Source organism: Schistocerca cancellata, chromosome 9, assembly GCF_023864275.1.
Source record: "Schistocerca cancellata isolate TAMUIC-IGC-003103 chromosome 9, iqSchCanc2.1, whole genome shotgun sequence".
NCBI classification, from domain to species: domain Eukaryota; kingdom Metazoa; phylum Arthropoda; class Insecta; order Orthoptera; family Acrididae; genus Schistocerca; species Schistocerca cancellata.
Window position 1 is genome coordinate 221,633,887 of NC_064634.1, and position 14,702 is coordinate 221,648,588.

The 14,702-nt window shown below is 38.5% G+C and overlaps 1 protein-coding gene across 5 annotated transcripts in view; it reads right to left on the minus strand.

Annotated features, from left to right (window-relative positions):
* The window catches only part of LOC126100322 (rabankyrin-5-like), a 138,163-nt gene that overhangs the window by 31,575 nt on the left and 91,886 nt on the right, over positions 1-14,702 (minus strand). For all 5 annotated transcript variants that reach the window (XM_049910932.1, XM_049910933.1, XM_049910931.1 and 2 more), the window contains 2 exons: positions 12,628-12,766; positions 278-416 (listed from right to left, as the gene is read on the minus strand). In XM_049910932.1, the coding sequence (XP_049766889.1) occupies positions 278-416; positions 12,628-12,766 (278 nt within the window). The remainder of the gene's footprint in view (positions 1-277; positions 417-12,627; positions 12,767-14,702) is intronic.

A 14,702-nucleotide genomic window follows, 5' to 3' on the forward strand; every position in this document is an offset into this window, starting at 1 on the left:
ATATAAAATATGGTGGTATCCACAACAATACACAATTATGACAATACAAGACAGCACAAAAGCAGTACATAAACCAAACAGCCTAAATGAAGGAATCTATTTGGCAGTTGGACATATTGCAAGTAGAAAAAAAGCCATGTCTAACAACAGGAAATGAATGTGGATCTGATATTGTACCTCTCCAGCTCGCTTCAGTTCCCTAGAGTTATTTTGCCTCACTTCAGTGTTAATAAGTTTTATAAACTGAGCAGTAACTAGTGAGATAGAACTTCCATACCTACGAAGAAGCTCCTTTGTTGAACCTTGGGAGTCGAAAATTGTAACACCATCCTTGTTCATAGTGCAAAGGCTAGCTCCAAATCTCACCAGAGTATGGCATAAATTCCCGTTGCCTTCCATGTATGCCAAAAGAAGAGCTAAAATATGGAAAGTACAAACATTTATGAAAACTGATAAAATATGCAACACTTGTAAACTGGTAATGATTAACAGCAGCAAATTCGACAACTTAAGTTTTAAAAGAAAAGCACACCTCACTTTAGTTACTCTAAAAATTACCTATGTTGCAAAAATAAGCATAATATTAGTTGTGATGATGATGATGACTAATTGGTGTAATTTACTAATTGGTGTAATTTACCTTCCTTACTAAGCTTTTTGTGTAATATGCAATATAGTTAACTGAAAATTAAATGTACAAAAGAAGCTTCAATGGGAGTGGGGGTGGATATTAGTGTTTAACGTCCCGTCAACATCGAGGTCATTAGAGACGGAGCGCAAGCTCGGGTGAGGGAAGGATGAGGAAGGAAATCGGCCGTGCCCTTTCAAAGGAACCATCCCGGCATTTGTCTGAAGCGATTTAGGGAAATCACTCAATGGGAGTGAAGAGCAGGGTAAGATGAAAGTCTGGATACACCCCTTTAGAAGTCCAACAGAGTGAGGAATCACAATGGTGTCTGGTAGGGGGTGTCTGTAGGTGGGGAGGCAGAGCTTACAGGATCTACGGCCACAGCAGTGGCCATCTCAAAAGACACAACTTGGATTTGGGTCATGTTTCAAATAGGAAGGGGGTCATGTGGCATGTTGAATGAACTGCATCTTTCTCAGGAACACAATGTGAAATCTGTTTGAAGATGTCTTTCTTTGTGTACGAGCTATGACCTATTAAAGACTAAAATTGCAAGAAGGTTATCAATTCTGTTTATTTTTGCAGGTGATCCACAATGGCACTTACACTGCTGGAACACAATGAAATTGTGTTAATGAGTGGTGGATGAAGTACCAGAGTGATTGCTGCCAACTTCCTTCACTGTCTGGCATCCTGAGAAAAATGATGTTTCACACATGACAGTAACCACATTATTGGACAAATTTCATGAAACAGTGTCTGTGATGGACTGCAACAGTAATTGTGGCATTGTTTCTGAAAAGTTCATACTGCAGTATGTGACGATTATCACAATATCCAGTGTCAGTCATTGCTGAAATCTGCACGCACGCACACGTGCTCATGCACACCCCAATGGCACCTGTACAAGTTATAGTTGCAACATCACCTCTCAGAGGGTGACTCTGATTGACGGGTGGAGCTTGCAGAATGGGCTCTGGGTCAGTGTAACAGGAATTCAAACTTCAAACAACATGTGTTATTCAGTGATGAAGGTAATTTTTATGTGGAAGGAGAAGTAAACAAAAAAGAAACAAAATCATCATTACTGGTCAGATGCAAAACCACTGTGGGTGGATGCCTGCAAAGGTGCTGGTGGTGAACAAGCGATAGTTTGGTGTATGATTTGGAACACAAGAAGCACGAGTCCTGTGTTTATTGGTGGAACCTTAAACTATGAGAGATATCTTAACATGCTCTGTGATTATGAGCATCCAACACTGTTGAATCTGCAAGGTGATTTCCCAACCTCCTAACAAGATGGGGCACCTCCCTATCATATTGCTGAAGTCACACAGTTTCTGGATGAGCTATTTGGAGGCCACTGGATAGGTAGGAGGAGTCCTATACAATGGCCACAGCCCCCTGATGTTATATCTCTTGACTTATCTGTGGTGACATCTGAAATCAATTGTGTATGAGGTAAAAATCAACAATGTAGCCGATCTTTGCCAGCGTATTGAGGAGGCATGTGCCTCTGTTGAACCACAGATTCTGCAATGTGTGCAACAGGACTGGCAAAGAAGACTCCGAATGTGTGTCCAGTGCAGAGAGGTCATACTGAGCATATGCTGCAACATCTACTCTGACAAGTGTCCCTAAACTTTTACAGGTTGTAACTCCTATACAAATAAATATATCTTAAAACCGATTTCACATGTGTATCCTGCGAAAGGAGCAGTTCAAAATGATGTGCCACCTGATCTCCTTCCCATCTGAAACACACAACTCAAATCTGAGATGGCAGATTTCAAGATGGCCACTATTGTCATAGCTCCTATTACTTGCACCTCCACCTACAGACACCCCATCCCAGAGGCCATTACAATTCTCACACTGTTCGACTTTTAAAGGTGTGTATCCAGACTTCTGCCACACCCTGTACATTTAGTACTTGATACAGCCACTGTAGGACTGATGTGGTCATGTGACTAGCTACAGCCACACACTAGTTCAAAGTAGTTCACATTATTATTTCTCAGTGCAAATGGGAAGGGTGATCACAGCTGTTAGTACCTTGGGGTATACATAAAATATACTTCAGATGCTGTTAAAAAATACTTTCATTGCTACTACTGGTTATGTTCATTGAACATCTTCAGGTGACTCATTATAATGTAACAGAGATCCACCAGTAAAGGGGGCCATAAAATAAGAACATTCAAAAAATGCTACACTAAAATACTCACAAATATCTAGGACCTTGCTGAGAGCTTTGTCACACATAAATTTAGCTTCAGTAGCATGAGGTTTTATGCCAAGCATTTTGATAGAATGATAACAAGTATAAACGCCACTGTAGTTCATGCACATAGCAGAGAACTGAGGTGGAATCATAATGCCACTCCGCAGGTGACAAACAGTGTACAGATGATTTGACACAGATCTTAGTGCTGAATACAGTATCTCAATTTGCAAGTACTTGTAAACTAGGATAGTGCACAGCACAAGAGAGCAACTTCAATCTGTCTAGTACATCATAAATTATGAACAAGAAATAAAGAAACAATATACCAGTGCTTAAAATGTCTTGTAAAGACAACACTGTCAGTATTAAAAAGCACTGGTGGCTTCATTGGAAAGGTAACTATATGGAAGTCTTTATTATGGAAATGGAAGAGGATGTAGATGAAGATGAGAAGGGAGATATGATACTATGTGAAAAATATGTCAAAGCACTGAAAGACTTAAGTTCAAACAACCCCCAGGAGTAGAAAACATTCCATTAGAGCTACTGATAGCCTTGGGAGAGCCAGCCATGACACAGCTCTTCCATCTGGTGAGCAAGATGTACGAAACGGGTGATATACCCGCAAATTTCAAGAATATAGTAATTCCAATTCCAAAGAAAGCAGGTGCTGACAGATGTGGAAATTACTGAACTATTAGTTAAATAAGTCATTGTTGCAAAATACTAACAAAAGTTCCTTACAGAAGAATGGAAAAACTGGTAGAAGCTGACCTTGGGGAAGATCAGTTTGGATTCTGGAGAAAAGTAGGAATGCACGAGGCAGAACAACTTCTCATAGAAGACAGGTTAAGGCAAGATAAACCTATGTTTATAGCATTTGTAGACTTAGAGAAAGCTTTTGACAGCGTTGACTGGAATACTCTCTTTCAAACTCTAAAGGTGGCAGGGGTTTTAGGGGTAAAATATAGGGAGCAAAAGACTATCTACAGTTTGTACGGAAACCAGATGGCCGTTATAAGGGTATAGGGGCATGAAAGGGAAGCAGTGGTTGAGAAATGAGTGAGACAGGGTTGCAGCCTATTCCCGATGCTATTCAATCTGTATATTGAGCAAGCAGTAAAGGAAACAAAAGAAAAAATTGGAGTAGGAATTAAAATCCATGGAGAAGAAATAAAAACTTTGAGGCTTGCCAATGACATTATATTTCTGTCAAGAGACAACAAAGGACCTGGAAGGGCAGCAGAATGAAATAGACAGTGTCTTGAAAGGAGGATATAAGATGAGCATCAATAAAAGCACAACAAGGATAATGGAAAGTCATTGAATTAAATAAGTTGATGCTGAGGGAATTCGATTAGGAAATGAGACACTTAAAAAAAGCAGTACATGAGTTTTGCTATTTAGGATGCAAAATAACTGATGATGGTCGAAGTAGGGAGGATATAAAATGTAGACTGGCAATGGCAAGAAAGATTTTTCTGAAGAAGAGAAATTTTTTAGCACTGAGTATAGATTTAAGTGTCTGAATGTCCTTTCTGGAAGTGTTAGTATGGAGTGTAGCCATGTATGGAAGTGAAACATGGTTGGTAAACAGTTTAGATAAGAAAGAATAGAAGCTTTTGATATGTGGTGTTAGAGAAGAATGCTGAAGATTAGATGGGTAGATCACATAACTAATGAGGAGGTACTGAATAGAACTGGGGAGAGGAGAACATGAGTAGGAGAAGGGATCAGTTGACAGGACACATTCTGAGGCATCAAGGGATCACCAATTTAGTACTGGAGGGAAGGGATAAAAATCTTAGAGGGAGACCAAGATAAAATACAGTAAGCAGGTTCAGAAGGATGTAGGTTGTAGTAGTTACTTGGAGTTGAAGAGGCTCGCACAGGATAGAGTAGCATGGAGAGCTGCATCAAACCAGTCTTTGGAGTGAAGACCCCAATAACAACAAGGGAGTATTAAACTAAATATGTTACTGTGGACACGAAAGGCAACCCTTTTATCTAAGCTATTTAATAAGAAAATAGTCAACTGATATAAACAGAGGAAAGTGCACTTACAGTAATGAGTGCAAAATATAGTAACATGTGTTATGTGAACCATATCATATTGTGTTACGTAATGTGTAGGCTTGGAAAGTAAGATCACAACAGTAATAAGTACCTAGAACCCAATCAGAAGTGTGAAATAAGAACCTGAATGATTGAAATTACTTTTGTTCCAGTGTCATTTTGAGGTTTTACACCACAAACATCAAACACCTATTAACATAGTTCTATTGTAATTAAACATTAATACAAACAAATAATAGAAAAATTGCAGTCATAACAATCGGAAGTGCAAAATTGTATGTACAATGTCAAAGAACAACAGAGTTGTACAATAAATATGAGGGTTATCCAGAAACTAACATTACAAGGCATGTAGCTTTAGCACAGAATGGCCGTGGGGAAGGTACCACTGCTGTGTAGCAAAAAGCCAGCAGAAGACATGAGCATTCCCAGCAATTAGTAGTTCATCAATTAGTGTTATGACTGTTAGAAAAGAGCATACTCATTCCAGCTCCCACGAAGTGCATGCTGTAATTCACTACCGAAATGCTAAGGGCATGAATACCACCGATTCTTCATGAAATTGTTTCAGTTTATGGAGAGGATGTAATGTCAAGGGAGCATGTGAGAAAATGGGTACAAAATTTCAGTTTTGGAAGCATGGAAATTCACGATTAAGACAGAAATGGAAGGCCGTCAGTTGTGACTGATGATTTGGTGCAGAAAATTGAAGAACATCTTCTCTCTGATCGCTGTTTGACAACTGACAACCTGCATGCAGTTTATTAAAAAATTTCTCAAACTGTTGTTCATGAAATCTTAGCCGATTGACTAAATTATCGCAAGTTGTGTGTGCAATGGGTGCCCAAGATTCTTACGGAAGCACACAAAATGAGCAGAGTCAGTGCCACTCATGAATTTCTTGACAATTTTGAAATTGAAGGCAATGTTTTTCTCAACTATATAGTGACAGGAGGTGAAACTTGGGCTTGTCACCATACTCTGGAGAGCAAATGAAAATCAATGCAGTGGCGCCATACTCATTCTCCTTCAGCCAAAAAATTCAGAACTCAGAAAACAGTCAGTGTTTTAGTACATGAAAGGGGTTCTACTCGTTGATTTTTTTTGGAAATATGTGAAACAATAAATGCTAGATATTGCAAGACCACAATGAAACTTAGGAAAGCCATACAAAACAGATGTCGCAGGATGCTAACAGGAATCTGTCTCCTTCAAGACAACATGCGTCCGCACACTGCTCATGCAACACAAGAGTTGTTGACATCATTTGGTTGGGATGCTTGAAGCCACTCCTCTCACAGCCCTCTTGCACCTAGTGACTTCATCTGTTCACTAAATTGAAGGAACACCGTCATGGAAAATACTTTCCTGACAATGACGAGGTGAAAATCGGAGTGAAGAACTGGCTGAAAAAGGCAGCGGGAGATGTCTATGACACTGGAATCAAAAACCTCATTCCACAGATGACAAAATGTATTGAGGTAAATGGTGATTATGGGGAAAAATAATGCTAGACCTAGACTGCAAAACCAGTAAATTTTATTAAAATAAATTCATTTTTTGTACTTCAAAAAAATTTAGTAACCTTATTTTCCGGATTAACCTTGTACATTACAGCCTTCAAAAAAATAGCAGTATAATGGGACTGAATACAGTAGTGTTGGACATGATACAAGTACTAAACCTTACTGAGGATCTTTTATTTGTCAGTAAATATCCTGTAACATGATTTTGTTTGTACGATTTGGCATTTCTGTAAGTGTGTGCATATTTCAAATTATTTTAATACATTCATAGACTTGACCTTTCCAGTTTTATGTAGAATGGTATGGCTGGAGAGATGAGTTATTTTCACTCAAATTAACATGTTCAATATACCTTATATTAAACCTCCATCCCTTCTCGCCTCAATATCATCATTCACAAACAGTGCATTTGATCCTATGTATCCTAGAGTGGTCCTAGGGGCAAATTATCTATGTTTCACACAAGCTGCATATTCAGTGTAATGTCTGTAAGAAAACTGATGTTGACCTTAGTCTTGCAGAAGGCATACGATATTTTGTCTGACACATCAACTATCTGAAGTATAATGGTTAACTGTTTTCCTTCTACGGGCCTTGATTTCTTCAAACATTGTTTTTTCTTATTCTCTAAGGACAATAAATGGATTTTCTTCTCATAAATTTTATCAAATAACTCAGAAACATATTCATTGTATCTTCTTTCAAATCTTCAGTTTTTTTTTTTTATTTTATCATCTGCCACAGCCTCGAATGAAACCTTTTTACATACAAAAGCAACTACTGGTACCATTCGAACTTCACCCTCCCCTCTACAATCTGTCCCAAAAATTCTTACCTCAGAACTATTACAGACCAAATCATTCAACTTCCTTCAATCACATTACAATGTTATTAAAATACAATAAAGCGACAGAGGTGATGCCAGACAGGATCACTCAGTGTAACAGTGTGCACCTCTGAAGACTGTTCAATACAGATCAAAATGATATGTCAGGAACGAAACAGTTTCATGGACCACAATCATATGGCCCTGAAGATTCGGTAGCTGTGGGTATGGTCTGCTATAAGTACAGAATAAATCATCTACCTTTACTTTGCTATGAAGCAGATCCAAATTTTGATGGGCCACTAATGATATACATTGTAAACCATATTTAAGGAAATCCAAACTTTATGTATTGGTTAAAAAACATCAATGTGCTCATGTTTCAAAAATAATGGCAATCTCAATAAGACAAGCATCTAGCTATTAGAAAGGGGTAGAAGGGGAAGAGGGGGGGGGGGGGGTGAAAATGTAAGATCAATCAATACTGCTGGGCCTGGTGCTCTAGTGATAAAGCACGCACCTGGAAAGCAAAAGGTTGTCTGCCAGAAATGACACACCGTTTTGATTCCGTGTTAAACTGTAATTCCCTTTTCTCCAGCTGGATAACTGAGGTAGGTTACAGATGTGTAAGTCACTGATGTCACAACCAACTGAGAGACTTGCACCAGGCAACTGAGCCACATGAAGCAACAACAAAAAGAACAACAATTATTATTATTGTTGTTGTTGTTGTTGTCTTCCTTAATTAGGCAGGTAGGTTAGAAAATTTAAAAAAGGAAAATGGAATGGTTGACATGAGATGCAGGGGGAATTAGTGAAGTCCGTTGGCACATGAACAAGACTTCTGCTAAGGTGAGTTCAGGTTTATAAATACAGATTCTGTGACTTACCGAACAAGAAGGCGCTGATGAAGCAACAGTGGGTTGCGAAAGCTTGAAATTTGTGTGTGTGTTTGTGTGTTTTTTATTGTGTCTATCTACCAGCACCTTCTCGTTTGGTAAGTCACAGGATCTTTTTTAATATATTTCTCCCACGTGGAATGTTTCTTTCTATTATATTTATAAATACAGAGTTATATAGGGGTAATGCAGTAGGGGATTTAATAATGAGTAAGAAAAAAGGAATGCAGGTAAGCTACTATGAACAGCATAGTGAATGCATTATTGTAGCCATGATAGACACAAAGCCCACACCTACCATAGTAGCACTAGTTTATATGCCAATCAGACCACAGATTATGAAGAGGTTGAAGAAATATATGATGAGATAAAAGAAATTAATTGGAGTGTTATGGGACATGAAAATTTAACTGTGATTTGAGACTAGAACTATCTAGTAGGATAGGGAAGAGAAGGAAAAATGGCAGGTGAATACGGACTCGGGGAAAGGAATGAAAGAAGAACCAACCTGGTAGAATTTCGCACAGAGCATAATTTAATCATCCCTAACACTTTGTTATGAATCATGAAAAAAAGGTTGTATATGTAGAAGCTACCTGGAGAAATTGCAAAAGGTAGGAAATTAAGGTGGTGTAACATGGATGAGTTGAAAGAACCAGAAGTGGTTGAGAGTTTCAGAGAGAGCATTAAGCAATGGTTGACTAGAGCAGGGGAAGGCATACAGCAGAACAAAAATTAGTAGCTTTAAGAGAGAAAATGGTGAAGGCACCAGGGGATCAAATAGGTGAAATGACAAGGCCTAGTAGAAATCCTTAGGTAAGACAGGATACACTGAATTTAATTGATGAAAGGAGAAAATATATAAAAATCCAGCAAATGAAGCAGGTGAAAGTGAATACAAAGTCTAAGAAATAAGATTGACAGGAACTGCAAAATGGCTAAGCAGGAGTTGGTAGAGGACAAATGTGTGGATCTCAGAGCATATTTCACTATGGGACAAGTATATGCTGCTTACACAAAAACTAAACAAACTTTAAGGGAGAAGGGCAGCAGCTGTATGAATATCAAGATCTCAGATAGAAAACCAGTACTATGAAAAAAAGTGAAAGCTGAAAGGTGGGAAGAATAAATGAGGGTCTACACAAGGGAGATGGACTTCAAGGCAATATGACAAAAATGAGGAAGGACATAGAAGATGAGACGGGAGATATGATGCTGCAAGAAGAATTTGTCAGAGCACTGAAATACCCATGTTGAAACAAGGCTCCTGGAGTAGATGACATTCCATCAGAACTTCTGATAGCCTTGGGAGAGGTAGTCATGACAAAACATTTCCATCTGGTGTGCAAGATGTAGAGAGGCAAAATACCCTCAGATGTCAAGAAGAGTGTAATATTTCCAGTTCCAAAGAAAGCAGTCATTGACAAGTGTAAAAATTACTGAATTATCTGTTTGACTCACTGTGGTTGCAAAATACTGATATGAATTCTTTACAGAAGAATGAAGCAAGTGGTAGCAAAGCTGACCTCAGGGAAGATCAGTTTGAATTCTGGAGAAATTTAGGAACGGCAGGGCAATAATGACCCTACAGGCTGTCATAGAAGATAGGTTAAGGAAAGGCAAACCTACATTCACAGCATCTTTAGACTTAGATAAAACTTTTAACAGTGTTAACTGGAATACTCTCTTTGAAATTCTGAAGGTAGTAAGGATAAAACACAGAGTGAAAGGCTATCCTACAACTTGTACAGTAACCAGATGGCAGTTATAAGAGTTGAGGAGCACGAAAGGGAAGCAGTGGTTGAGAAGGGAATGAGACATACTTGTAGCCTATCCACAATGTTATTCAATCTGTACACTGAGCAATCAGTATAAGAAACCAAAGAGAAATTTGGAGTAAGAATTAAAGTTCAGGGAAAAGAAATAAAAACTTGGATGTCTGCCAATGACATTGTAATTCTGACAGCAAAAGACGGAATTGCAGTTGAACATAATGAACAGTGTCTTGAAAGAAGGATATAAGATGAACATCAACAAAAGCAAGACAAGGAGTTAAATCAGATGATGCCATGGGAATTACATTCAAATGAGTCACAAAGTAGTAGATAGGTTTTGGTGTGTGGGAAGCGAAATAATGGATGATTGTTGAAGTAGAGGGGATATAAAATGTAGACTGGTAATGGCAAGGAAAGTGTTTCTGAAGAAGAGCAATTTGTTAACACTGAATATGGATTTAAGACTTAGGAAGCCTTTCCTGAAGGTATTCGTCTTGAGTGTAGCCATGTATGGAAGTGAAACATGGAACATAAACAGTTTAAACAAAAAGAGAATAGAAGCTTTTGAAATTTTAAGCTACAGAAAAATGTTAAAGATTAGATGGCTCAATCATGTAAATAATGAGGAGGTACTGAATAGAATTGAGGAGACCAGAAAGCTTTTTAACTTTGGAAAACAAACATACTTTATAGAAGCTCATAGTAATTCTGATTCATAAAAGCATGATTTCTTCCTATCCTTCTAAATTATGTCCAGTCATGCTGTATTCAAATTGTAAGTTACTGCTGCAGCTGTTATAGTTATCTTGTACATTACAAACTTTGTAACAATATCAAGGACTCAAAACGGCACTTAAGAAAGTAGGAGGAAACTGAAAACAAATATAAAGTTTCAAATAATTAATTTTGGCACTCCTGAAAGTAAACACGTGATTGCGATAAGCAGTATCTGTAATTCTATTTCCCCTTCTGGGTAACCCCAAGCACAATACAGATAATGGTTTGAAGGATGAGAGATTTTGTCTGTCTTCTTTGCATTCCTGGGTATTGGATTGATATGTCTGCCTGAGTCTGTATATGTGCGAATGGATATGTGTGTGTGTGTGTGTGTGTGTGTGTGTGTGTGTGTGTGTGTGTGCGCGCGCGAGTGTATACCTGTCCCTATTTCCCCCTAAGGTAAATCTTTCTGCTCCCGGGATTGGAATGACTCCTTACCCTCTTCCCTTAAAACCCACATCCTTTTGTCTTTCCCTCGCCTTCCCTCTTTCCTGATGAAGCAACCTTGGGTTGCAAAAGCTTGAAATTTGTGTGTGTGTGTTTGTGTGTTTTTTATTGTGTCTATCTACCAGCACTTCCTCGTTTGGTAAGTCACAGCATCTTTCTTTTTTATATATATTTTCACCATGTGGAAGGTTTCTTTCTATTATATTTGGATTATTAATTTACTTAGATGCAGTGAGAAACAAGAGCTTACATCATTGTAGTCGAGGTATGTATAATCTCTTGTTTTACAAAGTTTAAACATATCTCTGCGTAATCTTAGTTGCAGCATGAGTAGCACCTAGGAAATATTCTTTTCAAACCTCCAAAAGTAAAATTACTATGAGCTATCTTATCACCCCCATAATCTAGCCATTCAAATTTGTAGCACTGGCTAAAAGTGCACTCTTTTCTGTAACAAAAAACAAGAAGAAAAATCATATAGGCTATCAAAGGGCCAATGGCATAGGACAAGTTCATAGAAGTCACCTGGAAATTGATATCATGTAAAGTCATTTTCTTATTGGAAAACTGTTCACAAAAGTAACTGTGGTTCACTGTAATTTTCCAGCACACTTAAATACACTGAATGGCACATTATTTTTCCTCATATGGTAGGACAACATGTTCATCTTCAGGCTGTAACAACTGTACCCAACCATCACGTGTAAGCTTTCATTCCACCTAATTTACTAATGTGCACCTGTTAACTTTACAACACATATGAAAAATGACTTTATTTGAAAAGCTGTTCAAATGTTGCAGGAAAATGTTTCCAGTAATATGGATCACTGGCAGAATAATAAGAAGCAGTTGTTCTGACACAATAGGTTCAAGCATTGGGTCATAACATCATGATATATAGAACTGGGCATAATCAGTCAATTTGTAACAAGTGTACCAATTTTTTATTTTCATATATTTATTTTATTTCAGAAACAACTGCTCTGCGGATAATCTTGATGCTATTATGAGTAAGCACAAGTTACAATTTCTCTATCCCCAGAGATGTAACATTTATATGCTTAAATGCTAAACCAACAGCAGATTCGTATAGTGAGGTGAGAAACTCAAAACTGACCCTGGACATTAATGCTCCTTTTCTGGCCAACTATAAACTGCTGTATCTCTTGTTCTCACTCACTGCCTCTCTGTAGTACTCATACAAAGTGAACACTTACATTGTTTGATATTCGGGGTAGGGATGGGGGTGGAGGGGAGGGGAGGGGTGCGCACACACTCACCTCTCTTTCGTTAAAAACAAAAAAAAATAATAAAAATAAAAATGAAAAAATAAAAAAAAGACCACTACTGGACCACAGAGTTGTTCACTTTTTTTCTGTTACTACAAAGGACTCCATAATGTTAAGAGCAGCTGAAGAGATCAAGAAATGTTATAGAATTTCTCACCTGTGTTGCCATCAACATCTGGTTTGTCAAGTGGATAATGTGGAATACATTCTATGAACATTTCAGCAATTCCAGCTGCAGTGTCCTTTGATGCCCCTGCAAGTTCATGCAGAGGATTTCTCCCTTTCAGGTTTACTGCCTGTAAAAATACAAAGCGATAAAAAATTGTAGATAACAAGCAAATTTAACTTAATGACTATTAATATAATACATGAGCATGATGTCAATATCAAGTGCTACTCACTTAGTTCTTTTGTACCAAATTTAGTTGACCCTATATAAGTTTTACTAATGTAATGCTTTAAAACAAGGTACATGATCAACTTTACTTCTCAAGAAATTAGTATGTTATTTATTGAGAGAGAGAGAGAGAGAGAGAGAGAGAGAGAGAGAGAGAGGAGAGAGAGAGAGAGAGGGAGTGTTGTAACAATCAACAAGCCTGTGGATGATGACGACAACGTAAAAGTTACACATGGAGAAATCTTTCAATAATTAAAAAAAAAATTTAAAACTATAATTATCAACACAAATTTGCTTACAAGCCACTTGACAAGTTAATGGGTGGAAAGAAGAATGGACAGAGAGATACTGAGAGGAAAAGCAGAAAGGCTCTGATAATCTAGCTGAAACAAACTCCTCAGTTTCACAAAATGAATACAAAAATAAATGATGATAAAAGTATCCAGAATGGGGATAGTTGGAGCTGTTCTGAAGGGTTATGACATTCGCCTGCTTTATTTCTTCATTGATGGTCCTCAGTGTCAACGTACTGCGTTGTGAAAAATGGGAGGTTGGAAGTTCAACAATGACTACTGTAAATGATGTAGCCAACAGGTGCACAATCATGTGTCACAGTTCTGTACTTTTGCTGTTCAACCCCCCCCCCCCCCCCCCCAATATTACACAGTTAATATGGCCAGTCCACTAGTGGTCAACTTTTGATAAGTCCTATTAACAGTCTTCGTGGGTTTGCCGCCAGATCACATTGTGCAAATTCCACAATATTTCCTCGGAGCAACTGTCCGACATCTTCAGGTGGTTCAACCTTGCTGGTGGCTAGGTATGACTGACGGTATCCACACGTCAATACCCCCTTTCTAGAGCACCCACGCAAAGAAGACGCATGTGCGGAAATCGTGCATGAACAATGAACTGCAGATAGATGGTGCCGCATTCAAACTCCCTCTGCCGAAAATCACAGAGTGGCTCTCCTGCACATGTGCTGTACACTGCATTTGCCAACAGTGTGGCCAGACATTACTCATCAACTAGACAAATGTTATGACGGGCCTGTTATCGAAGAATCTTGATTTTCGTGTCATGATTTAATAGCAGCCAATACAGGGTTCCAGGCTGTGCTCAGCTGAAATCCCGCACCCTTGTTGATGAGATTATCAGCTGTACAGATATGTATTGCTTTCTTAATGACGCAATCCCAGAAATATGATGCCGGGATTAAAACTTCCGCCTTTTCAAAAATCATCTGACTTTCTGTATTCAGACAGTGTTCTGCAATTGCCGACTTTTCCGGTTGACAAAGGCGTATATGACACTGGTGTTCATCGCAGCATTCTAGTACTGTGGGGCATGTCTGGCGTATACGCGCTGCCCACATTGACAAGGAATCTTGTACACACCACATTTCCTCAGGCCAAGGTCATCCTTAACCGAATCCAACAGGTTTCTCAGTTTTGCAGATGGTTGAAACACACGTTTAATTCCATGTCTTCCAAGGACTTTTCAGATTCTTGACAACATGGCACCAAAATACGGCAAAAAGGCTAAAGTGGTGGGTGTCTTCGTATCTTCATTCTGCTCCATAGATTGAACTTGCTTGGGCTTGAATGCATTACGTATCTGTCTCTCAGAATAACCATTTTGTCAGAACACTGTCTTCAAATGTTGTATTTTACTCAACAGGCTTTCAGGATCAGATACCACTTGTGCTCTATGAACTAACACCCATAATGCACTACCGCATTGTGCAGGATTATGGCAGCTTGTGGTCTGCAGATATAGATCTGTATGTGTTGGCTTGCAGTAGACGCTGTGTCCCAAGGTTCCATTTGCTTTCC